Source organism: Notolepis coatsorum (genome assembly GCF_963971535.1).
Source record: "Notolepis coatsorum genome assembly, chromosome: 13".
In the NCBI taxonomy this organism is placed as follows: domain Eukaryota; kingdom Metazoa; phylum Chordata; class Actinopteri; order Aulopiformes; family Paralepididae; genus Notolepis; species Notolepis coatsorum.
The window spans coordinates 1,436,146-1,464,003 of NC_140177.1; the positions used below are offsets into that span (position 1 = coordinate 1,436,146).

General features: G+C 45.1%; 1 protein-coding gene across 1 annotated transcript in view; it reads left to right on the plus strand.

Moving 5' to 3' along the window:
• Nucleotides 1-304: 304 nt before the first annotated feature.
• LOC311239078 (ETS domain-containing transcription factor ERF-like) overlaps nucleotides 305-27,858 on the plus strand; it is a 75,365-nt gene continuing 47,811 nt past the window's right edge. Inside the window, exon 1 of the mRNA XM_084327310.1 lies at nucleotides 305-957. Within this exon, the coding sequence (XP_084183436.1) occupies nucleotides 936-957 (22 nt within the window). The 5' untranslated portion in view covers nucleotides 305-935. The remainder of the gene's footprint in view (nucleotides 958-27,858) is intronic.

The following is a 27,858-nucleotide window of genomic DNA, read 5'->3' on the forward strand; positions in this document are numbered from 1 at the left end:
TCAAACAGAGTACAAGCCCCGAAGCCCCGCCCAGACGTTGGTCTTGCGGCTCTGCAGATATACCCTACTCAGAGAGAGAGCGACAAGTGGGCGTTCCCTCCCTCGCGCTCCCTCCCTCCCTCCTTCGCGCTCCCCCCCCCCCCCCTCCTCCGCAGGCAGGGCCGCGTGGGCGGCCCCGTGTGGCAGGGAGAGCGAAACACGACACCCCGTTCAGAGGAAGAGAGAGAGAGAGGGGGGCAGCAGGAGTGAGTGAGTGAGTGAGTGGAAAAAGAAAAGTCTGTGCCGGAGAGAAAGGAGAGAGAGAGAGACTGAAGAAGAAGGGGGAGAGGAAAAGAAAAAACAGTGCTTCCATTTCCAGGGTTGAGGATGATGATGATGTGGAGAAAGAAACGGCCACGCGACGCGACGTTGTTGTTGTTGTAGCGTCAACGGCTTGTTAGTTTTTAGTAGACCAGTGTTAAAACATCTGAGCTCGCGCGCCACTCTCTCGCTCTCTGTAGTGAAACTTGTCCTCAACCCGCGCGGCCATCAGACCTGCTGCGCGTGCGTCGTGGAGTGTGTTCCCCCTGCGCGCGAGGCCAGGCCGGCAACTTTTCTGAGTCTCGAGCCCCGCCGCTCCTCGGGAGGAAACAACCAGCAACAGCTAAAAACAAAAAAAGAATAAAAAGAATAACTTGCCCCCCAAAGTTTTCGAGTTGAGAAAATAACTCTTTGTAGGGGTTGATAACTTTAAACGACGAAAAAACGCCGAAACCGGACTTTTTATTTTTTTTAATAAATATTTTTCTACAAACCACTTGGGAGACTTGTTCGAACAACGCCACCGGAGGACGGAGTGTCGGTGTCATCATCATCAGAAGAGCTAACGTTATTATAACTTACAGCCAGCTAACTTATTAATAAAGTTACATCCTATCTACCGAGGGGAATTGAAGATGAAGACCCAGGGGGACCCGGGTAAGTTCATGGCTTATCTTGTAATGTACGCTTTCTGTGTGTTTTCTTTAACTTGTTATCGTTAACTTTAGGGGAAACAGCAGCAGCATCTAGCTTGTTGCTGGTTAGCTCATGAGCTAACTGTTCTGCGGAGTAGGGTCCAGCTGCAGCGCCGGAGAGTCCTCTCAATGGAGCAAGCCTGTGGCAGCCACGCAACCTACTTTCTATATTCTCCGGCGCTGCAGCTGGACCCGCTAGCCCTGGTTAGCTTGTGAGCTAACTGTTCTCTCCTGTTGCTCCCCGAGAGAAAGTGTGACAAATTATGGCGCTGGAATGGAGAGAGAGAGATCCGAACTAGTGGTTTGTTGTCATTGTTTCAAACAAAACAAACGTGCAAAAGCAACGTCTTGGCTCACACACGGCTCACCTTTATTATTTCGCTTTGAGTATTATAACTGTTGTTGTTATGTGTGTGGGGGGCCACACGGCTAAATCGTCGTCACCGTATATAAAGTTTGAGAATCGTGAAGTTATTACAAGTTAGGTGGGGGATACTAGTTTAGCTTCGGTGGCTAACTGGCTAGTAGGTAGCTTGTGTGGCTGTGAGAGATTGATTGATTGAAAACTTTATTAACAGATTGCAGAATGGGTACAATACAGTACGGCTCAATACACACAATTGTTATTAAGGGGATGCAGACCAGAGAAAGACTTTCGTCTTGTTTACACCAGGGTCCCCCATTTTCAACTCATCAGGAATTGAGACTGATTCGATAGATTGGAAAACACATTCCACGGTGGCAGGTTCTGTGTAGAAAAGTTCCTGTGAGTTGTGTAGTAGTCATCTATTAGTAGTAGTGGTAGTTTATTCAGTCATCTCACACAATACCATATACACCATCATTTAACAATATTTGATTTTTACAGTGACTGAAAAGGTACAGACTGAAGCATAATGCTTATACATGCCTGTCCTATCTTCTTAACACAAATTAAGACTCAAAACATTAACAGTATTCTAAAAGAAAATAAGCAAAAAAAACAGTATTATTCACCCTTGTACTTGTAGTTTTATAGCTTTACAAACGTTTTCTTAAAAACCAAAATCGAATGACTCATTCTTAACTGTGTATCATATCATCAGCATTGTTCCCCAAGTTAACCCCAATAATAGAAATAATACACCTCCTTTTAACTATTCACGACTAGTGTTATTGAAACACCCCGACTTGGGACTATTATTTGGATCAGATCCCGGCTGTTCTTCTAGCGCTTACTTAACAAACCTTTAATAAACAGAGCTTGGGTCAAAGAACTCCAGCAAAGCACGATTCAGACTTATTTACTAGAATGGAACGGTTACTTACACCATGCCAAAATCAATAGTTAGATTAGATTTAAAATGTATTGACTCATCATCATACAGGACACGTACAGTACAACGACAATTACGTTTGGCATCCGACAGAGTTCAAATGTAACACTATAACAGTAAAGTGCAGCAGCAATATACAATGTACAGGTGATTAAACTGGGTATAAAATATATGAATTAGTACTATTGAGTAATGGTGCTAATCCGACAGATGTACAGAGTTGTAGTATGGTGATACTGGTATAAAGACACCATGGTAGTAAGTAATGCATACTGGCCAGCAGCCTAACTAGTAGTAGATAAGGCATAATTATGTATTATGTACAGATATAGTATCTACAGATATGTAAAAATGATTATATGCAGGTATTTACAGGTGGATGTCGATAGATATACACAGTTAAGTTAGCATATCCACACATGATTTTTTTTGTTTACCCCCCCCCCCCTCTTCACATGTTTCATAATGTACAATCCACATTGTATCATTCCTTGGCCCTGAGATGCCCAGAAAGTCATGTCTTGAAAGTGGCTAAGCGTCTTGTGTGGTGAACTTGGGCAGGCGAACTTCCACCAGCCATAGTGTGTGGCTTCTCAGAGAGGGGGAATGCCCTCCCACAAGCTTTTAAACACAATTACTTTGATAGCTGTGTCATTTTTCAGGTGATTTTTTTTCAAAACCGCCATCACTATGGGATATTTGTTCATAGACTACAAGCACATAACCCCCCCCCCCCTCCCAGTGCAAAATCAAAGTGGCTGCAACTGTATTGACAAAAAAAATTGCAGGTGTAATATAACCTTATTTGATGTTTTTCCTCCGTTTTTACAACTTTGTCCCCTTGTGTGTTTTCTCTTTGATTAGCTATCGTCGGATATCTACATATCTGTAGATTCTATACCTGTATCACTATCTGTAGTCCTTACCCACTCTTACTAGTTAGTTACGCTGCTGGCCAGTATGACTTACTACTACCATTGTGTCTTCATAACTGTATCACTAACTGATGCCAGACTTTTCGTTGTATGACGATACATTTGAATCTAATCTAGTCTTAACAAATTAAAAGTAAGTCCATGTCATTTTGCATATCACACATCTGCCAGAGCTCTTTTAACATCCAGGGATATCATATAATTGATAACAAATTTAAACTTTTCTATAAAAAAAAACTCCCATTAACTCCTAACACTTCCAATTTCCCTGCTTTTCCTCAAAGTTCTTCTGTTTTTAATTCCCCGTGTTGTCCTGATCACACCCCTCAGCCTTGCATTCTCCCCGCGGCCTCCGCTCTCAAGGGATTTGGATTAGCAAGGTTCTGCCGCACTTCTGTTAAACTTCATAAAGTAGGCGGCCTTGTTCTCTTTGACTTGGCTGGCATTAGCTAATGGTGTCTGTTGCACGTTAGCCGTTTATAAATCTCTTGCCCATAGGTTATGTAGTAGATGCCTTCAGTGCGTCATGCTATTTCAGAATTATACTTCCTTTCAGTTTAAGATTAGATTAAAATATATTGTCATCATACAGCACAAGTACAGGAGTACAACAAAAATAAGTTTGGCATCCAACCCGAGTGCAAATGTAACAGTAAAGTGCAATAGTAATAGTATACAATGTACAGGTGATTAAACTGGATATGAAATACATAACGACTACTACTGACTCTGAGTAATAGTGCTAATCAGATGTATGTGTACAGAGTTGTAGTATTAATATGTACCGCGTGATGCAGGTATAAATACACTATGGTAGTAAGTCCATTTCTAAATGGAAGCGTTTTCCTTCTCTTCTATGGTCATCCTATGGATTAGCTGCTTGCTGCTCTCTGTGTAAAAGGGCCTCTTTCCTCCCGTGAGGCGTCCAGCGAGACTATAGTATATAGAGGTGTAATATATGGGTCATCCTCCACACTCTCTCTCTCTTCCTACCAGGAAGTCAGCAGTCTGGCCCCACCAGCTCCTATTTTCCACTTGTGTTTCTCCTTATATCAACAACACGCCACGCATGACACGTCACAGCTGCAGCCGACCCGCGCCAGACATGCTTTTGTTGTACACTGTGTGTGTGTGTGTGTGTGTAGAGAGAGGAAGAGAAAGTATATGTGGTGTTCATGCGTGGTTCCTGACTGTGCTCACAATATGTGTGTGTGTGTAGAGTGAAAGAGGCCATACATGAGCAATTAGCGGGTGTTAAGTCTGCCAGTAGGGCAAGGCTGCTGCTTATGGATGTGTGTGTGTATGCTCATGTGCACGTGTGTGTTATGTACCCATATGTCAAGCATGGCTATACCTGACATTGATGTGGTCACGCTGTTCTCACAACAACGTGACTGTTTGATTATTACCTGTGTGACCAAGTCGCCCCCCAGGAAAACCGTTTTGGTTGCAGTAATTTAATCGGCCCGTTGGAATGACGAAAAGAAGAAGAAGAAATGTGATTGGCTAATGGCGGTTAGTCATAAACTACGGCCCCAGAGCGCATGAGGAGAGAACTGGTTTCGGGAGAAACGGAGGGGTCTGCGTCATTCCCTTCCCTTCCAGTTGTTGTGCTGGAATTATATCATTGACACTGACAGCAGACCATTAGATTCCACTACATGTTTTAAGTTGTTTCTGTGCAAGTTTGAAAGTGTGCTGAAAACAGATGTACAAGGATGTGACCTCTCGGTCCCGCCACCCCGAAGATTAGAGGCTTTTTGGACACGGGTCTCATTCCTAATGACATTTCTTTCCCCTGCATTCCCTTTCTATGTCCTGTTTTTCTACTGCCCTGATCACATTCCAGGCGCCGATGGACTTTGGAAAAAAAGTTCAGTGGTCGTCCGTGACGTCAGCGGTTCTCTGGTGTGTCGTCAAGATGCCATTGTTGGGAGGGTAGCCTGCCAGTGTAGCCCCCCCCCCCAGATCCTGTGTGGCAGCCTGGCCGTATACCCCCTCCCAGGCCGTGTTGCCGCTAGCGCCTCTCGATAATGCTGCGGAAGGACTGTTTTCCTGGAAGTGTGTGTGTGATGGCTGTGATGACCCGTACAGAGAGTAGAAAACAACATGGCCAGATGCGGGCTCTGCTGGGTCAAACAAAGACCTAGGGGTCCGGTCTGATTATAGTAGGAACGGTTTCGTCGTCGTGAAATTGATTGTAGAGAGGTAGGTACTGGTAGGTATGCAGGTAGGAAATCAACCCCGGAATCTTTTTAATTATAAACCATGGACGTGTTTCAAGTTCCACACTAATAGCTCTGTTCACACACACCTTGGTCTTAAAGAGTGGCTGTGATACCTCTACAGTAGGCCACAGTGTGCCTCGGAAACTGTATTGTGGTTCTTAGATCTTAGATGCAGGGCTGCCAGTGTTTCCTCACCAGCGCTGGGTCTCGTTTTTATGATGAAAGACATTCAACTCCATGGATTGGAGCGACGGAAGACATCTCTATGGCAGAAATCCATTTTTACAACGTATCTTAAAGCGCATGGCAGCCGCAATAACGAAATATTGTGCGCAATCGCACGCATGCTACCTATTTGATTTTGTCTCGCTCCGCAGACATAACGATGCACAGTAATACAGCCGATGCTTAATGAGTATCAGTCAAAACAGTTGGGTTACCATTTGTAATAATTACATTACCTCCACTCTGTCTACAGCAGGTCTCTCCTCTCATGGAACGGCATGTCCGTATCAATAGTCTATGAACGCTATGCAGAGCGGGCGACATGTGGAACATTTTGGAAATGCACAAACACAACCCGCTGTTGTTATCTTTTAGATAAGCGCTTATTCCAACACGAAACAAAAACTCATTCGCGTTAGGCTCCAGTTCGGTTGAAACCCAGAGTACTCGAGTAGTGGATTACGCACGACCATCCCCATTTCCTGCGTTCTTTTATCATTTCAGTTTGAGGAATTTATGTTCAAGAAGTGTAGGCTTAGTCAAAGTAGAGGCCATCTTGTTATTTGTGAGCACGGTGTGGTGTGTTCGCCTGCCTGCTTGTGTCGGGAGTGCTTGATGGTTCTATAAGCAAGGTATCATCATAGTGTTACTGTGGTACTTCTCATAACTGGTGCTCGCACACACACACAGCTCTGTGGCGCTGAACCTCCAGCAATACAGATGAAAAGACGGAACGGGCCAAGTGGAACCAACAACTCACCCCACTGAACAGATAAGAGAGGCATCTGGGGGGGGGGGGTCTTTATCCGTGACACCCGACGGGATACAGGAGTTCAAGCATGAGTCAGTGACCACACACCCAGCAGATCCTGGTTGCATAAACTTAGCCCCTGCTAATTCCTTAGGGACGTCCTTCGACCAAATGAGTTATTAGTCGACTAAATGTAAATGTGACTTTGTTGGCTAGTTTGTTGGGATAGTCGATTTCATCAACAAATCTCACATCAAACATCAACGGATCCGACTTGTCTTTAGTCGAGGACGACCCTCGTCTTCTAGTGTTTACAGACGGAGAAACAAGGAACCGACTTGTCTATAGTCGAGGACGACCCTCGTCTTCTAGTGTTTACAGACAGAGAAACAAGGAACCGACTTGTCTTTAGTCGAGGACGACCCTCGTCTTCTAGTGTTTACAGACGGAGAAACAAGGAACCGACTTGTCTTTAGTCGAGGACGACCCTTGTCTTCTAGTGTTTACAGACAGAGAAACAAGGAACCGACTTGTCTTTAGTCGAGGACGACCCTCGTCTTCTAGTGTTTACAGACAGAGAAACAAGGAACCGACTTGTCTTTAGTCGGGGACGACCCTCGTCTTCTAGTGTTTACAGACAGAGAAACAAGGAACCGACTTGTCTTTAGTCGAGGACGACCCTCGTCTTCTAGTGTTTACAGACAGAGAAACAAGGAACCGACTTGTCTTTAGTCGAGGACGACCCTCGTCTTCTAGTGTTTACAGACGGAGAAACAAGGAACCGACTTGTGAACCCTGGAGCACCGCAGACCGATCAAATAAAGCTTTCACTTTAGTTTCTAGCCTCAGGAAAATATTCATAGGAAAATATCAGCTCCCTCTGCACCTCATTTGCCCCGTGGAGGTGTAGGAGGTTTTCTAGGTTTGAACCAAGCAGGGGGAGGTGTAGGAGGTTTAGGAGGTTTTCTAGGTTTGAACCAAGCAGGGGGAGGTGTAGGAGGTTTTCTAGGTTTGAACCAGGGACCGAAACTAAAGCCCGTTTTTACCTTTGGCGCATGACACTTAGAGGGCTGCCCGCCGTGTGGCGTGTAGACGTGTAGTTCATAACTTCATAACGATACTCTTGTGCGAGTACAGATTATAGCCGCTCGTCTTTTTTTTTCTCCGCCGCGAGATCGTTAAAAAACTACAAGTCCCACATCGCACTAGGTCCAATCACAGTAGAGTGACGTGACTGGTTTCATGAGGAAAAAAAGCAAATGACCAATCGGAAGCTATCATTTGGCTTGTTTACTTCCATCTGCTCTAGTCTATATCGGACCTCCAAGAGCTAACGTTACTGTTTAAACAATGACCCAGTCAACTATTCACTTTTAGTTTAATACATGACGAGGCATTGTCTAACGGTATCTAGCTGGCTAGCTACTGATAGCTGCTGATATCAACAAATGCTCCAGCAATAGTCTACTCGAGTGCATAATACCTCCGGTCCCTCGTTAGCGTAAACTAAATTGTCTTAACGTTATCTACCGGGCTAGCAGTAGCTACAGATAGCTCCTGATATCAATGTCTTATAACATTGATTGAATGCGTATTCTAGCTGAGGGCATGTTGAATGTGATTTGACAAAAGAACGGTAACGTTATAAATAGGTCCAGCTGCATCACCGGAGAATCCTTGCATGCTGAATGTAGGGTCTAGCTGAATATAGGGTCTAGCTGCAGGGCCGGAGAATCCTTGCTGGAGCTGGAGGCTACTCAAGTATACACACAGACAGTGGAGCTGTTTGCAGATAGCAAGCATTTTGACTTATTGCGTGGTGGCGATGTCTCGCAGATAATACAACTACAAGTATGATTATATAATATATATTTGATTTAAAAATTTTCTTTTTATATAAAATATATATATATATTTTTTTTTAATCAAAAAAATGTTGGCAGGTAAGAAATATGCTTGGCGGGTAGACTCTTCCCATCTACCCGCCACTGGCCGGTGAGTCAAAAAGTTAATTTCGCTCCCTGGTTTGAACCAAGCAGGGGGAGGTGTAGACTGGTTTTCTAGGTTTGAAACAAGCAGGGGGAGGTGTAGAAGCCGGTGTAGGTGGTTTTCAATTTATAGGTTTGAACCAAGCAGGGGGAGGTGTAGGTTTGGCCATCAAGCCTATGGTTTGTGGAGAAAGAACACCAAAGCTTGTGTCTTGTGGTATCGGCTTTGTTTAACCAAACTGGGGGAACGATGGCAAAGGTACCGTAGCCTCAAGTTGCCCTTTTTCTTTGTTTTGCCGTCTTGTCTGAAACTCTCGGATGGGTGGCCTGCCCTCTTTTCTTTATCCCTCAATCACAGCTGCTGCTTCCCTAGGCTACATAACTGGTGTAAATGAGTTAAAAAAAAAACCCACAACTGATGAAGAGGAAGGCTCACACATAACCATATTCTGTCTTCGTCTACTCTAAAAAGAAAAGTGGAGGCGGTCGCCTGTCGCCTGCTCGATTCTGTTGCTTGTGTTGTAAGAGAGTTGAGCAGGAACACCGAAAAAAACCCACCACAAACCATCCTATTAGCCCACATTATATCATGATGTGCATTATACCTCCACAGGGGCTGTGTGTGTCTGTTAGATGTGGACTGACGGGGGGGGGGGGGTCTGAGGTCTGCTAGGTGGTTGTTTAACCCGCGTTGTCTAGCCAAGCAAAGAGGGGGTGGTTAGAAGTAGTCTACCCTGTTTCTCCTGGCTATTACAGAGGCTTAGGTGGCAGCCTCTCTCCCCACACGGCCAGGGCTGGTGCAGGAGTGAGAAAGTCGAAGGCCATAAGAGCCACATTGACAAGCAAACACAAGAAGAAGTCCTAGGCAAGGGAAGCACACATTCAGAACTAATTCGGAGAACAAATGCAAAGAAATCTACTACTACACTCTGTACACATACATCTATATATATTTTATTCCCAGTTTAATCACCTGTGTACATTGTATATTACTGTCACACTTTATATTTGCACTCAGGTTGGATGCCAAACCTCTTTTCGTTGTACTGTACTTGTACTGCCGCATAATGACGATACATTTTATTCTAATCTAAACATCTATACTCTGAATTTAAAGTTAAAAGCAAGGTGGTTTAGCCGGGAGGTAGTGGTGCATGCAGCTGCTGTGGTCGTCTGGTCTGGAGCTGCTGGTGTGGAAACCGGACCGCTGTGGCGGTTCTGGTGCGGTTTAGCAGAACGAAGCCAGGGGTTTCCCCCCCGTTACACCTAAATCATTTCTCTCCCAGACCACCTCAATGAGAACAGGGGAAACATCCAAAGCCCCCCAAAAATCATAATATGCAAAATCTCGCATGTCTTCTCATTTGCTCTGTGCTTCACTTCTGAATGGGTTCCCGATGTTTTCCCAAAGTGCCCAAAGGTTGATGTGAATTATTCATCCGTGCATAAATCCCACCCACTGGCACGCCCACCAACACCTGAACCTCCTTCTAATCTAAACCAAGGAGGAGCCTTTGAGCTAAGAGTAGTGGTGAGAGTGACAGGTTGGCTGCTCTGCCTGTGGCTCTACTGTGGTGCCTGGGGATAGTGTGTGTGTGTGTGTGTGTGTGTGTGTGTGTGTGTGTGTGTGTGTGTGTAGGCCTACCAGGAATGATGATGTCTGTTTTGGCTAAACAAGGCGTGAGAGAGCTGAGCAGATAACTCCGCTGGTGGAGGTTGTCTGTTCTCTGGGTTCTGCGGAGGACAGAGGACCAGAGAGAGATGGATGGATAAGATAAGATAAGATAAGATAAGATATTCCTTTATTGATCCCCTTGGGGAAATTCAGGCATCATAGCAGCATGGGGGGGAGGGGGGGAGGGGTACAGGTAGTAAAACAACACAGTATACAGGTAGTAAAAGACAACACAGGCAGTGTAAACAAATTGATCAATGTGGTCAATATAATTTACTATCTGACTAGCTGAGGAATATTCACATTATTCACAGTGTCACATGAGGTGCAGTATGCAAGAGGTAGTGTTATAATAATTTACTATCTACTGAGTATACATTAATCAAAGTACCAGGGTAGTCTACTTTGTCCCCCTTGGGTTCCTATAAGTCCCAGGTCAATGTCTGGTAGCAGTCGCTGTCGCTGCCCCCTGTTGTGGGGCCTGGAGGCTGCTAGTCGCTGCCCACTGTTGTGGAGCCTGATGGCCGCTGGTATGAAGGACTGTCCGAGGCGGTTAGTTGAGTGTCGGGGGGGGATGAGTCTGTGGCTGAACGAGCTTCTCATCTTGACTAGCTCGTCGTAGAGGGGGTGGTAGGGGTTCTCCATGATGGCATCCAGCTTCCTTATCATCCCCCTCTCTACCATCACCTCAAGTCTAGGTAGCTCGACTCCCACCACGGAGCTAGCCTTCCTCACCAGCTTGTTGAGCTTGTTGGTGTCCCTTGAGTTGATGTAGCCTCCCCAGCATGCCACAGCATAGAAGAGGATGCTGGCCACAACAGACTGGTAAAAAGACTGCAGCAGTTTGTTGCACACATTGAAGGACCTGAGTCTCCTCAGGAAGAACAGCCTGCTCTGTCCCTTCCTGTAGAGGGCCTCTGTGTTGTCCGACCAGTCCAGTTTATTGTTCAGGTGTACCCCAAGGAACTTGTATGAGTCCACCATCTCCACATCCACCCCTCGGATGGAGATGGGAATCGGGGGGGGCCTCTTCTTGCCCCTCCGGAAGTCCACCACCAGCTCCTTGGTCTTAAAGAGGGAGAGAGATATGGAGTGAGTGTGGTTCTAGTGGGAACTCTGGTTTACTTTAGTCTCTGTCTCTCTCTCTCTCTCTCTTTCTCAAGTTTGCTTTTATTTGTCACGTATAAAGTACATGTTCATTACAGTGAAATGCTTGGTTCTGTAATGAGCCCATGAGAATGTGTGTCATACAGTAAAAAAAAAAGTAAGTAAAAGAGGAATAAGTTCCAACATTATACAAACTAAAGTACAATGAAGTTTCTCTCTCTCTCACCATACAAAATAACTCGAGTCAGAAGCGTCATTTAAAGTAAAGTAAAAAAATAAAGATGGTGAATTTTTCTATGCTAAACAAGAAAATCATCATAATTTTGAAATGAGATCACATAGGTCTTATGAATCGAGATCGCGATTTTTTTTGGGACAGGACACATCACTCATTCCCAATGGCCCTATTTCACTATGACGTTACTGCTGTGTAAAGGAACAGTGTTGTGGAGCGAGGTTGTTAACTGGTCACAACAAACGGGGATTTTAGCTATTTTTAGCCGTCACTGCGGTTATTTTAGCAATCAGTGTTTTATCATTCAATTTAGCATTTTCCAAGACAATTGGTCATAAAATGGGCAATTTACTAAACTGTTCCTCTTGTTGTTTCCAATTAGAGCGGGTGGTTTCTTCCCCCCCCCACCCCTTTGGCGTTCCCTTTACATAGTACGGTCATTGTCACTTTATTCACTCGCACACATTTATAATGGAATTGCTTTTTCAGGAAACACTTTCCTTGTCAGACAGACGTTGGCCTCAGTGCTCTGAAACGAGACCCTCAAATTCATTATCTTTTGTCCGTGTTGTTAAATTCAAAGTAAGTTGCTCAGTGCGGAGGATGACTGACTGGGAGACGGCTGGAGGAATCTCTCTGGACGTCCCTGTTAGCGTCTGGAGTCTGGACTGGTCTCTCTGGTAGATCACCTCAAACGGTTGGGTTGTAAATTCCTTCACTGATAACACGGGGCACCATTTGACCAGCTCACCATCTGTACCTTTAATCTGCTTTCCTTTTTACTTCTCTGTCTCTCTCTGTCTCTCTCTCTCTCTCTCTCTCTCTCTCTCTCTGTCGCTCTGTCTCTCTATCCTCTCTCTCTGTCGCTCTGTCTCGCTCTCTCTCTCTCTCTCTAGTTGTAGTTGTACTTAACTCTCTCTCTGTCTCTCTGTCTCTGTCCCTGTCCCTGTCTCTCTCTCTCGCTCTCTCTCTCTCCCTCCTTGCTCTCTCTCTGCCACTCTGAACAGCATCAGTCTGGACCACAGCTGAGGTCATATTTAGCAGGCTGACGACGACCTCCAGACGCACCATTCACACATTCTGGGCTAATTTCCTTTTTTCACAATACGATCACTTCTCGATCAATAGGTGCGTGTGCTCTCTGAGATTAGCGGACTTCTCTGTCATGATCTGAAGGACTGCAGTACCGACGTGAGTGATTGAGTTTGGGTTCTGGTTTCTCCACACACTCATTCATCCACCCACCCAGTCACTCACACGCATTCATTCACACATGCACACCGACTTTATTAGGGGGCCTGGACCCCCCCCACACACACGCCATGTAAATCAGTGATGTCTGTGTTGCATTAACACACATGTGTGCAGTTGTGCACGCACACACACACAACTCAAATGTTCATACTAGCTAGTGAGCGTGCTGGTCTGGGTTGCCATCAGTCTGTGGTGACGCCGGCATGCCTCTGTCTTTAATGTGTTTTACACACAGAGAGAGAGAGAGACACTTAGTCTAGAGAGAGAGAGAGAGAGAGAGAGAGAGAGACACTTAGTCTAGAGACAGGAGGATCAGCTTTAATGCAAGAGACGGAGGATTAAAAGAGAGGGGCGACTTTGCCAGTAAGGAAAGACTGACTAACCCACTAAGACGTTACACATGTAGAGAGTCCCTGCTCACCAGGACCCAGGATTAACTAGTCCCTGCTCACCAGGACCCAGGATTAACTAGTCCCTGCTCACCAGTAACCCAGGCCATGGTCTGATGCATTTCAGACTGATGCATTTCATATTCCGTATTACCTTGATATCTAGGGTTGGGTACCTTTCACATTTGAACCGGTACCTGTGAACCGGTACCCAACGGTACCTTTTTTCTGTACTTTAGTCTAAACAATTTTTTATCTACATAACGGAACGTAGACCAATCTCAGTCACTCTTATTGTCTGGGACCAAATTCGGTCACGCCCCGGTCAAATTTCATGAGTATTCATCTATATTTAGTCATCTAAAGACTATTAGATATGAACCTATGTACCAGTAAAAAGTGGGAATCTCTAGAATGTGTTTTGGGCGACGGTGTTTACGGAAGTGCGGGTAGCCTCTCAAGTTGACGATACACAACACTTTCTGTTGTCAGTAGATGGCAGCATTGGTTTAAAATTAAAAGGTGAAAATGTTATGACTACAACATGAATACAATTCCCAAGACCTTTAGCACAGGTCACAGGTCACTGGTCAGCACCAGATTAGGAAAACGCGATCTGAACAGCGTTAACCGTTAAACTATTAATGGGACCTGAGTACCGTGATCGAGAATGGTCACCCAATTATCTTAACAAAAGTGCATCATTATGTTTGTTGTCTAAACGGGAACATAATGGTACAATTTAAGATTTGAATGTTATCCGCATATAAAGGACAAATAAAACATCGTTAATTTGTAAGAAACCTCAATGAAAACGGCACAGGGTAAGTTATATTCGCTATTGTTATGAAAATGTGATAGAATCCTATAAAAATGTGGACGCATTTGGTCACTGTGACGTTACCTCAGTTGTAAAAAAGAAAAAATCCAAACTTCAAATAATTTATTACCATTATTATTTATTTAGAACAATTTGTTAATATATACTGTTTATAATATTGCAGCGAGCGTTGTCTAGAGCCATATGAAATCCGCGTTCACGGAATCGCGGACGGAATCGCGGAATTAACAAATAAAAATGGAATCAACTGCAAAACGTGGAATATTGCAGAATTTGGCCTAATCTGGACTGAAATTTCGTTTTTGGGTGGAACGTTTGGTGTACACGCGACCGGGGAGGCGGGGACGCTACAGCGTGTTACACACAACACAGCCGCGGTGCTCAAGCGTCTGGCTGCTTGTGTTAACATCGTCAAGAAGCTAAACTATTCCACAATAAGCCCTCAATTCAGAGCAGAACAGTATCCTAATGACTTTTATGCCTCCGGTGATAAGGTGTTTTGCTAATTCTGTCAACGTTCCGTAGAGCTGCCGCGGTATTGATGTTTTCCTTACCGCACACATTTGCAAAATATTTCCTACCGCCGCGGTATTACCGCACACACACAAAAAAAAAAGTTTGAATGCATTTTTTTTGTAGTCTACTCTTTATATAGCATATAGCCTGCCTCTAGTCTAAATGTCTATCTTTAGAGGATGACTTTGCAGCATGAATATTGTTTGGGATTCGGCATGCACGCATTCGTTATTAAAAGTGAAACACGGATTCGAAGTCTCCCCTCGGTGTCGCGCCCGCCGGTTACCCCCCCGACCCTTTCTTCTTCTTATTATTATAACGTTACTACTTATGATTACAAAGGCATTCGATTTGTGGCATTAACGTTAGTATAGTTACACGTTCGTATTTACCGGACCACATAGCAAGGCAAGCGTTACTCAATTAATATCTAAGTTCCTTTCTTTGCTCAGAGCGTGCCGAGTTGTACCCATTCTGCGGTCTGTTAATAAAGTTTTCAATCAGACAAGTGTATAGAACGAAGGGCTTTTATTATAACATTTCGTTGCAGTAAAATCATTATGCCTCGTTCCCTGAGGAGCGACGGCGTCGGTAATCCACTCCGGTCTCCGGTGGGAGCTAACGTACTATTAGCCGTGTTGTGATGGCTGAGATTCAGGAAGTAAACGCACTGCAAGATGCTCCAAGCATGTGACGCGTATCTCTTCTGACCAATCAGTGGTCTGCAGTGTTTCATGTGACTTTTCTGGTACCCAATAGGGTCGCTTGGAATCTCGACAGAGAAGTAGGGTATATCTGCAGAGCCGCAAGCCCAACGAGAGCGTAATAATAATAATAATAATATAATAAAAAACAGCGGTGGGCGGCTAGGTGGTGTAGTGGACAAGTCACTCGCCACCAGTGTGGAGACGCTAGGATTCGCGTGTTCGAATCCAGCTCTCCACATTGTTTTTCAGTTTGGCTGGTCGTCCGCAGTAATACACATTGGCCGTATTACGGGGAGGGAAAACTGAAGGGTGGGGATCGAACGTTGTGAACAAGCGACTCCTACAAGTCGGTTGGTGCGCCTGCGCAGTAGAATCAGGAAGTGTCGGGGGCAGCGTGAGCCTCCCACGCGTTACTCCTCGACACTGAGAGGTCGAGCTGCGCAGGTGAAAAGATGCGACTGCTGTTACCTCAAGTACCGGAGGGGACTTGTGCTATGTATGACTTAGTCCACATTGCAGCCGGCTTGTGGGAGGCAAGAAACAGCGTTCGTGACAGGGGAGGGTTGAATTGGATGATACGAAATTGGGATGGGAGAAAATATAGAAAAATGGGAGAAAAAGTGGATCAAAAAAAAAATAATAATAAAAAACAGCGGTGATGCCGGTATTCAGCCCAACGCTGCGGTGGGCATGATGTAACAGCGATACCGCGGTAATACCGATACCGCGGCAGCTCTAACGTTCCGTGGACTGGACCCGCAAAAACACTTGCGACACTATTGTGATTAAATAGCTATAACGTTAGGACGTTTAGCTTCTAGCTAAATCTAGTGCACCCATCAATTTGTTTAATGCAAACGATTGTCATTATACACTGCCCTTTATAATCTAAATAAACTTAAATAGCTATGAAACGTTACATTACATAGGACTATAGATGGAAATGATAGCTTCTTGCTAAATCTAGTGCACCCATCCATTTGTTTAATGCAAACTATTGTCATTATACACTGCCCTTTATAATCTAAATAAACTTAAATAGCTATGAAACGTTACAGTACATAGGACTATAGATGGAAATGATAGCTTCTTGCTAAATCTGGTGCACTCATCCATTTGTTTAATGCAAACGTTTGCCATTATACACTGTCCTTTATAAACGAAATAAACTAAACTAAAGGTGCCTAAATTATGCATTACTATATTTCATCACAATATAATAGATATAGCTAGGTTACTGACATTGTCATTGTGATAATGTCAGTAGTAGCTAGCTGTATCTATTGTTTACACTTGAAATATGTATTTTTATTTTGTCACAATATTAATTGAAAAATATTGTGTAAAATTGAACTGTATTTCTGAGTTGAAGCACTTAAAAACATTAAATGGACTGTTATATCTTATTCAATTGTTGACATTTATTCATTCCCACTTATTAGACACTATTTCTGATGGTAAAATGAGCATAAAAGGCAAAATACAGAATTCTGAAATATTAAAACGGAAAAAATGGAATTTGGGAAAAAATAAAATGGAATTTGGAAAATAATAAAACGGATTTCATATGGCTCTAGCGTTGTCTGCATCTAGCTTTGTAAAGTGTAACCACACTTGCGACCGTTTTCGGCTTGCCATTGCCCCGACTGCTTTGTTGTTGAATCAAGTCAAATCCTAGGTAAGCGTGTATTGTGCGCGTGAACGTGCGGCACACTTCATAGGTTTCGTTTTGCTGTAAACTAAACGTTGACGTCATCGGACTTAAAATGTGGCACCGGGCGGATCTCCCGTGATTCGGTCGGTATCCTTAATTCGGTTCGGTTTGGTTTGGTACCCATCCCTATTGATATCCCACTATTTCCATGGGAGCAGACCCCTGAAGTCACCCTGGTTTATAAGTGCCGGTTGCTCCTCACTCGTTCCACATTGGGGCCTGGTTTAAAAACCAAGCGCACGCTGGAAGGGAAGCGGGAAGGACTGCTGGCAAAAATGGCCCAGTGATTGAAACTGTGAGGGACTGGTGTGACACCAGTTAAACCCTTTCACGGCCGCACTACCGAATGGTTTACCCTTTCACTGCGACAATATGGAAGGTTAACCTTTTCACTGCCACACGACAAAGTGTTAACCCTTTCACTGCCGCACTACAGAAGGTTAACCTTTTACTACCACACTACCGAATGGTTAACCCTTTCACTTCGACAATACAGAAGGTTAACCATTTCACTGCCGCACTACAGAAGGTTAACCCTTTACTACCACACTACCGAATGGTTAACCCTTTCACTGCGACAATACAGAAGGTCAACCCTTTCACTGCCACACAACAAAGTGTTAACCCTTTCACTGCCACACTACAGAAGGTTAACCCTTTACTATCACACTACAGACGGTTAACCTTCTGTAGTGTGGTAGTGAAAGGTTAACCTTCTGTAGTGTGGTAGTGAAAGGGTTAACCTTCTTTAGTGTGGTAGTGAAGGGTTAACCTTCTGTAGTGGTAGTGAAAGGGTTAACCTTTAGTGTGGTAGTAAAGGGTAACCTTCTGTAGTGTGGTAGTGAAAGGTTAACCTTCTGTAGCGTGGCAGTGAAATGTTAACCTTTTGTAGCGTGGCAGTGAAAGGTTAACCTTCTGTAGCGCGGCAGTGAAAGGTTAACCTTCTGTAGCGTGGCAGTGAAAGGTTAACCGTCTGTAGTGTTATAGTAAAGGTTTAACCTGTAGTGTGGTAGTGAAAGGGTTAAAAACAGAGGACAGACTTCATGTGCTGCTGGGAAACAGGCCCCTGGGCTGATTCAACAAGTGCTTCATCTGTGGCTCTTCATGTGGGCTGGAAACAGGTAAACAACCCTCCACTTTATATCTTTACAAAGAAAATCACTGCTAACGAGAACATTTGCAATAGCCTTTTTTTTTTGCCAAATGGCATGGACACACACACACTCACTTGACCTCCACGCCCAATTCCAGCCTCCTAGGGCAAATACCTGTGGTTGCTAGAGAGAGTGGAGAAATTTTTTGTGGACCGACAGAGGTACATTTAGACTAGAGCTACTGGTCGCAGCTACAAATTCCACGGTTACTTAGCTTTGGTGGGAGGGTCCAGGGCTGACCCGAGATCTCTATCACGTTACCTCTCCTCTAATGATCATTACTGAAGGGGTCGTCTTGCAGTCGCTCCTGTGATCAGCCGTAACAACCAACGGGGCTTGATCCCATTTGGATGAAACTTCGCACATCGATTTGATTCTATATATTCTTTTTAAATTGGGTCAACAACAAGTATTTCATTTGAATTAATTTCCACCACTGTCCATTGGCGCCTTGCCGGCTTCGGTCCTCTCGCGCACGGGTGTGGGTTAAACGCCAGCGCACAAATACCACAGTCTCCATGGTGTTGTTGACCCCCTTGTCAACATGTCAGTGTTTTGTTGTTGTACATTCGGTTGAATTAAAGGGAAATTCCTACAAACCGATATGGGCAAAATTAGGTCCGTAAGAGCCTCATAATTTCAGTATCGGTTACATTTTCGGTTTATCACCCAACCCTAGAGGATTCTCTAAAAAAAAAACTGTGCGATGGTAAAATCGGATCCATGTGTGGCTTCGCGTTGCCGCGGTTACCGTAACTCCATAAAACATTCTGCTTGTTTTTCTCCTCTCTCCCCGCTGCTTCTCTGCACTAATTTTCAACCCGGGTTCCCGTTTGCTCGCTCGTCATCCAGCACGTCTCGCCAGTCAGTCAGCCAGCCAGCCTGTAACCCTCCTGCCGCGGGCGCTCGGTCTGCGGTGAAGGACACCCAAACGATAGCTCAATTAGCGGGGAGAGGAGAGGAGCGGACGAGGGGACACGTGATTGGCAGGAGGCGACACTGGACCGACTCATTCACTCACTCACTCATCTGGTTTTCTGCATCGGGAACTATGGGCCTATTCTGGGCTGTGGTGGCGGTTGAGTGTGTGTGTGTTTGTGTGTGTGTGTGTGTGTGTGGTGTAATCCCACAGCTGGAGGCACCAAGTTAACGTTGTTGGCCTGGCCACCGTGTGTGTAGAGAGAGAGGGAGAGAGATAGAGAGAGAGAGAGAGAGAGAGATAGAGAGAGAGTGTGTGTGTGTTTGGAAATGAAAGTAGTGTGTGGACCACAACACAGAAGCCGGCTTTAAAGCAGAAACCTCTTATCTCCTCCTCCAGCTTTAAAGCAGAAACCTCTTGTCTCCTCCAGCTTTAAAGCAGAAACCTCTTGTCTCCTCCGGCTTTAAAGCAGAAACCTCTTGTCTCCTCCTCCAGCTTTAAAGCAGAAACCTCTGTCTCCTCCTCCAGCTTTAAAGCAGAAACCTCTGTCTCCTCCTCCGGCTTTAAAGCAGAAACCTCTTGTCTCCTCCAGCTTTAAAGCAGAAACCTCTTGTCTCCTCCGGCTTTAAAGCAGAAACCTCTGTCTCCTCCTCCAGCTTTAAAGCAGAAACCTCTTGTCTCCTCCTCCGGCTTTAAAGCAGAAACCTCTTGTCTCCTCCAGCTTTAAAGCAGAAACCTCTGTTTCCTCCTCCGGCTTTAAAGCTGAAACCTCTTGTCTCCTCCAGCTTTAAAGCAGAAACCTCTTGTCTCCTCCGGCTTTAAAGCAGAAACCTCTGGTCTCCTCCGGCTTTAAAGCAGAAACCTCTTGTCTCCTCCGGCTTTAAAGCAGAAACCTCTTGTCTCCTCCGGCTTTAAAGCAGAAACCTCTTGTCTCCTCCTCCGGCTTTAAAGCAGAAACCTCTTGTCTCCTCCAGCTTTAAAGCAGAAACCTCTGTCTCCTCCTCCAGCTTTAAAGCAGAAACCTCTGTCTCCTCCTCCAGCTTTAAAGCAGAAACCTCTGTCTCCTCCTCCAGCTTTAAAGCAGAAACCTCTGTCTCCTCCTCCAGCTTTAAAGCAGAAACCTCTGTCTCCTCCTCCAGCTTTAAAGCAGAAACCTCTTGTCTCCTCCAGCTTTAAAGCAGAAACCTCTGTCTCCTCCAGCTTTAAAGCAGAAACCTCTTGTCTCCTCCAGCTTTAAAGCAGAAACCTCTTATCTCCTCCTCCGGCTTTAAAGCAGAAACCTCTTGTCTCCTCCAGCTTTAAAGCAGAAACCTCTTGTCTCCTCCAGCTTTAAAGCAGAAACCTCTTGTCTCCTCCAGCTTTAAATCAGAAACCTCTGTCTCCTCCTCCAGCTTTAAAGCAGAAACCTCTTGTCTCCTCCTCCAGCTTTAAAGCAGAAACCTCTTGTCTCCTCCTCCGGCTTTAAAGCAGAAACATCTTGTCTCCTCCTCCAGCTTTAAAGCAGAAACCTCCTGTCTCCTCCTCCAGCTTTAAAGCAGAAACCTCTTGTCTCCTCCTCCAGCTTTAAAGCAGAAACCTCTTGTCTCCTCCAGCTTTAAAGCAGAAACCTCTGTCTCCTCCGGCTTTAAAGCAGAAACCTGTCTCCCCCTCCAGCTTTAGTGAAAGGTAAACCTTCTGTAGTGTGGTAGTGTAGTGGTTTAATTAAGCGTGGACGGATTAATTTGCTTTCACGACTAACGATGCAGGCTTACCTGTATGCCTGATATGTGGTGCGAAATTTGCGAAGAACGAAAAATTTACTTTTTATTTTATAGATTTTCCACAAATAAGGGAAGGACTCAAATAGAGCTGCATAGTTCAGGGTTTTATTTCAAAGTAGGTCTACAGATGCCAGTGTTTTTTCTCCTTTTCTGTGTTTTATTTCAAAGTAGGTCTACCGTCTACACATGGTAGTCTTTTTTCAAAGTGGACTACTTTTTATTTAAATGTTCCACAAATAAGGGAAGGACTCAAATATACCTGAATAGTTCAGGGTTTTAGTTCAAAGTCTGTCTACAGACACCAGTGTTTTTGTCTCCTCTTCTGTGTTTTATTTAAAAATAGGTCTACACAGCCAGTATTTTTTCTCCTTCATAAGAGTTTGAGGTTTTCCTTTGTTATAACAGGTAAAAACATTTCAATTTTTATTTCTTTTTGTTGCTTTATAATTCCATTAATGCAACAAACTGTGTGCTATAAGTATAAAGTATAATAAATCGCAAATTACTTTGGGTATGCAATTGTCAGGTGTTTTATGCTAAATGTGGGGTATGCTTGGGGATATATAAAACGTTATACACGGTTATCTTCATTTTAAGGGTAAATGGGTTGTGCGGCTCCCTGAGCATTTTATTTTGTGGGAGGGGGGAAAAGTGGCTCTTTTGATAGTAAAGGTTGCTGACTCCTGCCTTAAAGGAAGGCGACACCTCAAAACATCTCATTTAATAGATCCTTAAACAGTCTAAGCTGTTTATTTCAGTGCTATGGAATGGAAATGGCAATCGCTGCACAAATAGTTCTGATTTCAGGATCCTCTACGACGTCCTCAAACCTCAGGAGATGTTTGAAAACTGAAAACAGTTGTGTGGGGAAACTCTGTTGGCTCCCAGGCTCCCTCCTCCTGACTGTTTTCACTTTCCTTAAACATCACTAAGGCTGGGTGATATATGGTCAAAATATGATAGCGCCATATTTTTCTTATTTTCTTTACGGTATTTGTTTTTGTCCAGTGCAAATTGCAGTATGATTTTACATCCTTTTGATGCCTTTAATTGTAATACAACAACTATCACCACTGTGCTTTTTCCATTCAAAAGGGTATATTTTAATACAAATTCGTATCCCCAAATCTTTATAATACTGCTGCATAGTATTATACTTGTACTTAGATTGACTAATTCATTTCTACATTTACTAGAAGTAAATTGTATATATTGTTGATGGCGGTGTAGTAAAAATCCATGACTGTCGCCTTAATATTTGGTTTACCTCACGGCTCTTGATAGGATCATCATGTTGACGCAATGAATCCTGAAATACAGACGAGGGAAATCAAACATATCTTCACAGGGTTACACCTTTTCCCGGGGCATTAGCATTACTAAATGTTGTTTCACACTGTTGCCTTAATTTTTACATGAATATTTACAACAAAGATCTCCGTCCTACCATATGACTGTACTACTACTACTACTACTGCTGCTGCTGCTGCTGCTGCTACTACTACTACTACTACTACTACTACTACTACTACTACTACTACTACTACTACTACTACTACTACTACTACTACTACTACTACTACTGCTGCTGCTGCTGCTGCTGCTGCTGCTGCTGCTGCTGCTACTACTACTACTACTGTTGGGCCGACAGTGGCTCGGGAGGTAGAGCAGTCGTCTGGCAATCCGGAGTGTCTCGGTTCGATTCCCACTCCTCCCGGGCGGCGTGCCGATGTGTCCTTGAGCAAGACACTTAACCCCTAATTGCTCCCGATGAGCAGGTTGGCACCTTGCATGGTCGCCTCCGCCGTCGGTGTGTGAATGTGTGAGTGAACGGGTAAAATGTGAGGAACAAATTGTAAAGCGCTTTGGATAAAATCGCTATATAAAAAAGCAGCCATTTACCATCTACTACTATTATTATTATTATTACTACTACTACTACTACTACTATTACTAGTATTATTACTATTATTACTACTACTATTGTTAATATTATTACTACTACTACTACTACTACTATTGTTACTACTACTACTACTACTACTACTACTACTACTACTACTACTACTACTACTACTATTGTTACTACTACTACTATACTATGGTCACTATAGGAAGTTAAGTGTTAGTCAGGTCGGCAGGAATTCATTATACATGAATGTTTTACAAGGCTGTTATTTTCTGTGAGGAAGGCATGCTCAGGCGAGTTGTTGAACTGTGTGTGTTTTCTCTCTGAGGATAATAGCCCTGAAGCCTGTGTGTCTCAGACCTGGCCTCCCCTCTGTTAACCGTTTCAGAGGACCTGAAGCCTGTGTGTCTCAGACCTGGCCTCCCGTCTGTTAACCGTTTCAGAGGACCTGAAGCCTGTGTGTCTCGGACCTGGCCTCCCCTCTGTTAACCGTTTCAGAGGACCTGAAGCCTGTGTGTCTCAGACCTGGCCTCCCGTCTGTTAACCGTTTCAGAGGACCTGAAGCCTGTGTGTCTCAGACCTGGCCTCCCGTCTGTTAACCGTTTCAGAGGACCTGAAGCCTGTGTGTCTCAGACCTGGCCTCCCCTCTGTTAACCGTTTCAGAGGACCTGCAGCCTGTGTGTCTCAGACCTGGGCTCCCCTCTGTTAACCGTTTCAGAGGACCTGAAGCCTGTGTGTCTCAGACTTTGGCTCCCGTCTGTTAACCCTTTCAGAGGACCTGTTCCAAGATCAACTTTGACACTCAAATCATCACTGATGGGATTTTCCTGCCCCCCCCCCCCCCCCCCCAACTCTTCCAGTTATTTCTCTTGGTAGATTTCCTGCTTTTATCCCATTGTTTCCTGGCATTTTGTGCTGTACTGTCCTGGATCCTGTCTGGATAATTGTATTCAGATGGTCGCAGTGACATTGTTCAGTGAACCTAGATCAGCACTCCTGTTCTGAGAGGCTGATTTTAGTATGGTGCTAAGTGAGACGAGAGTCTAATCCAAGAGGAGGTAAGGGTTCTAGACTGGGTGAGAAAGTAACCGATAGTCAGACGGACGGACAGACAGACAAAGACCGTTGTGATAGGTCAGTTATCACCAGAGGGCAGACCTTGAGATAGGTCAGTTACCTTTGGGCAGAGAGAATGTTGTCCTTTCTGTTAAAGATTTTTGGTAGAATACTGTGTGTGTATTGTGTCTGGTGAATTCATTATTCTTACATCCTGTCACCCACTAGGTCATTACTTAAGATTCAGATCAAGCTGCCTGTTAAATCACTGTTAACAGGACGGGTCACAAAGAGGTTAGATGCCGTAACTTTCGATGTGCGCAAACCCCTTGGGAGTTTACAGGTGCTCTGATGTTATCATTGCAACGTGAGCAATGCAACATCGTGGATCTAGTTGCAAAGTCACAAGCAGGGAGCGAAATTAACTTTTTGACTCTCCGGCCAGTGGCGGGTAGATGGGAAGAATCTACCCGCCAAGCATATTTCTTACCTGCCAAATTTCTTTGATTAAAAAAAAAATATATATATTTTATATAAAATAAATAAGAGTATCGTTATGAACTACACGTCTACACGCCACACGGCGGGCAGGGCTCTCAGTGGCAAGCGCCAAAGGTAAAAACTGAGCGCCCCTGGCGGGCGGCAGGCTTTAATTTCGCCCCCTGGTCACAAGACATCGTCGCCGATCTGGGTCACACTCTGGATGTAAGCCGAACGAACGAGACAATTCAATCGATAGCCACAATTATTTCTTGCGGACAGTCACAAATGTCACGATCACGGCAGCTCTATAGTTGGCCAGCCGCCACCACGTGTGAGTAAAAGCAGACACTAACACCAAGCCTAACGCCGGCACCCCACCAGGAACAGTGCGCGTGGCCGTCCACACCGAGTCCGACTTCAGAGCGGGCGAAAGGGCACGGAGGAAGAGGCACATTTACATTGGAACAGCTGTAAATGCCTAGTCTATATGCGAAGTCAGTCCCTGTTTGAAGATTTTTTTTTAAAGATTTCCAGTTCCAGTGTTCTATTGTCCATTTTGCATGTATAACCAGTTATTATCTAATTAATTAGAATGTTAGAATTAATTTTAGAATGATGAAATCAGTGTGACTTACAGGGACCCTCGTTAACATGGGAGCGAAAGTGAAGCGCTGATCGCCCGCCCGCCTCACGCCTGTCTCCCGCGTTCGGTGGGTTTGGGCTGTAACGCACCAGGGAGAGAGAGAGGGCAGCGAGTCGCACCGTGAGACCAACCTTTCCTCCTGGTGTACAAACTGAACGGGCGACCGCTGTGTCAACATGACCCCAGCTTGCCTCGGCCGCTCTGCTCGCAGAACACAAATGGAAGCTCTGCCACTAGTTCCCGGAGGTGCTGCGTGGGTGGATCTCTGCCCAGTTATGCTCCACTGTCCTGTATTGCACAGGACTTACTCGGTAGTACTCATTTATATATTTTGTACCCAGTTTAATCACCTGTACATTGCTTCGTTACTACAGTTGGTTGTTGTACAGGGTCGACAGTGGATCAGGAGGTAGAGCAGTCGTCTGGTAATCCGGAGGTTCCCGGTTTGATTCCCACTCCTCCCGGGAAGTGTGTCGAACTGTCCTTGAGCAAGACACTTAACCCCTAATTGCTCCCGATGAGCAGGTTGGCACCTTGCATGGTTGCCTCTGCCATCGGTGTGTGGATGTGAGTGAACGGGTAAAATGTGAGGATTTTTTTTTAAAGCGCTTTAGTTAGGCCTATTGGACATTTTCATCGACATAAGTCGATTTGTCTTTTTTATTTATTTATTAAGTTAATATAAACCGTGTTTAGAACATTTTGGAGTTTGTTAAATGCATGCTTTTGATTATTTTAAGTGGCGAGTGACGTTTTTATTTGTAGCCACATTATATGCAGCTCGCCCGCCCGCTTCAACTCGACACACATGTGTTTTAATATGTCTAGGCCTCTACATTTCTGTTTCATATATGCCATGCAATGTTGTGAGAATGCAATATGTCGCTGGCTGCTGTACAAATAAGGAAACAAAATACATTTGATTAATTGATCGTTAATGTTATCAATTATCGAGTAAGAAACGTGCTTGCAACCCTAAACACAAGCCATATTGATATTAACTTGGTTTGCTGCTCGTCTGGTCTCTCTCTCACTCACTCACTCACTCACTCACTCACCCGCAGTTGCCTCTCTTCCTTTTCTTTCATCTCTATCACCCCCCCCCCCCATTTCTCCTTCTCCGTCGCTCTGTTCTCCTCTTCCTCTGACCCCCTCTGTCGTCTCCTCTCCTCCCTGGCTCTTCCTCTGTCTCCTCTCCTCCCTGGCTCTTCCTCTGTCTCCTCGTCTCCTCTCCTCCCTGGCTCTTCCTCTGTCTCCTCGTCTCCTCTCCTCCCTGGCTCTTCCTCTGTCTCCTCCTCTCCTCCCTGGCTCTTCCTCTGTCTCCTCGTCTCCTCTCCTCCCTGGCTCTTCCTCTGTCTCCTCCTCTCCTCCCTGGCTCTTCCTCTGTCTCCTCCTCTCCTCCCTGGCTCTTCCTCTGTCTCCTCTCCTCCCTGGCTCTTCCTCTGTCACCTCGTCTCCTCTCCTCCCTGGCTCTTCCTCTGTCTCCTCTCCTCCCTGGCTCTTCCTCTGTCACCTTGTCTCCTCTCCTCCATGGCTCTTCCTCTGTCTCCTCTCCTCCCTGGCTCTTCCTCTGTCTCCTCTCCTCCCTGGCTCTTCCTCTGTCTCCTCTCCTCCCTGGCTCTTCCTCTGTCACCTCGTCTCCTCTCCTCCCTGGCTCTTCCTCTGTCTCCTCTCCTCCCTGGCTCTTCCTCTGTCACCTTGTCTCCTCTCCTCCATGGCTCTTCCTCTGTCTCCTCTCCTCCCTGGCTCTTCCTCTGTCTCCTCTCCTCCCTGGCTCTTCCTCTGTCTCCTCTCCTCCCTGGCTCTTCCTCTGTCTCCTCTCCTCCCTGGCTCTTCCTCTGTCTCCTCGTCTCCTCTCCTCTCCTGGCTCTTCCTCTGTCTCCTCGTCTCCTCTCCTCCCTGGCTCTTCCTCTGTCTCCTCCTCTCCTCCATGGCTCTTCCTCTGTCTCCTCGTCTCCTCTCCTCCCTGGCTCTTCCTCTGTCTCCTCTCCTCCCTGGCTCTTCCTCTGTCTCCTCTCCTCCCTGGCTCTTCCTCTGTCTCCTCTGTCTCCTCTCCTCCCTGCAGGGAACAAAATTAATTTTTTGACTTACCAGCCAAATTTAAAATAGCTTTTTAGTATATCGCCATGTGTTATTATTACTATATAATACTCTCATATGCTATTTTCAATTAATATCATAAACAACATAAGGAATATTAGCATAATTTTGAGTGGACTGAAGGAATGAGTCAGCGTTAATAGTTTTAAATGCAAATAATTTATTGAAACATAGAATTGGGGTCGGGGACACACACACTGTTTCAACTCACCACCCCCGCATCATATTGTAGTCTAGTCTGTCTTCAAACTTCCACTCCTCTCGAAACCTTTTTATATTTGAATATCAACATTATCTGTGCATCCTCAGTAATCCTCAGTTTACTACAATATACTCCTCTCCTGAGTCCTGACTAGTGACTTCATCGTCTTTCCAAACGCACGCACACACACAGAGAAAGGGAGAGTGCCCCCCCCCCCCCATTTCCCTTTCCCCAGTCCACACTGTCTGCTGTTCTCTATGGCTCTGCCGCTGATCAGGATTAGCTTGTTAGCTTACGCTAACATAACGTTCATTTCGGGCGATGTGGGCATAAAGGAATGGCGACGATGCAATGCATGTTAGATGCATTTGACCCGTTGTGAGAAGAAGAAAAAACCACAGACTTATTTCGGCTCGCAAAATAGGCGCACTGCTGTGTAGCTCTGCTCTCAGGGAACAAACTTAACTTTTTGACTTACCAGCCATGAGGCTGGTAGATTTTAAAAACTACCAGCCAGGCAGATTTTTTTTACCAGCCATTGGCGGTTGGCTGGTACTTATTTTGTTCCCTGCCTCCCTGGCTCTTCCTCTGTCTCCTCGTCTCCTCTCCTCTCTGGCTCTTCCTCTGTCTCCTCGTCTCCTCTCCTCTCTGGCTCTTCCTCTGTCTCCTCGTCTCCTCTCCTCTCCTGGCTCTTCCTCTGTCTCCTCGTCTCCTCTCCTCTCCTGGCTCTTCCTCTGTCTCCTCGTCTCCTCTCCT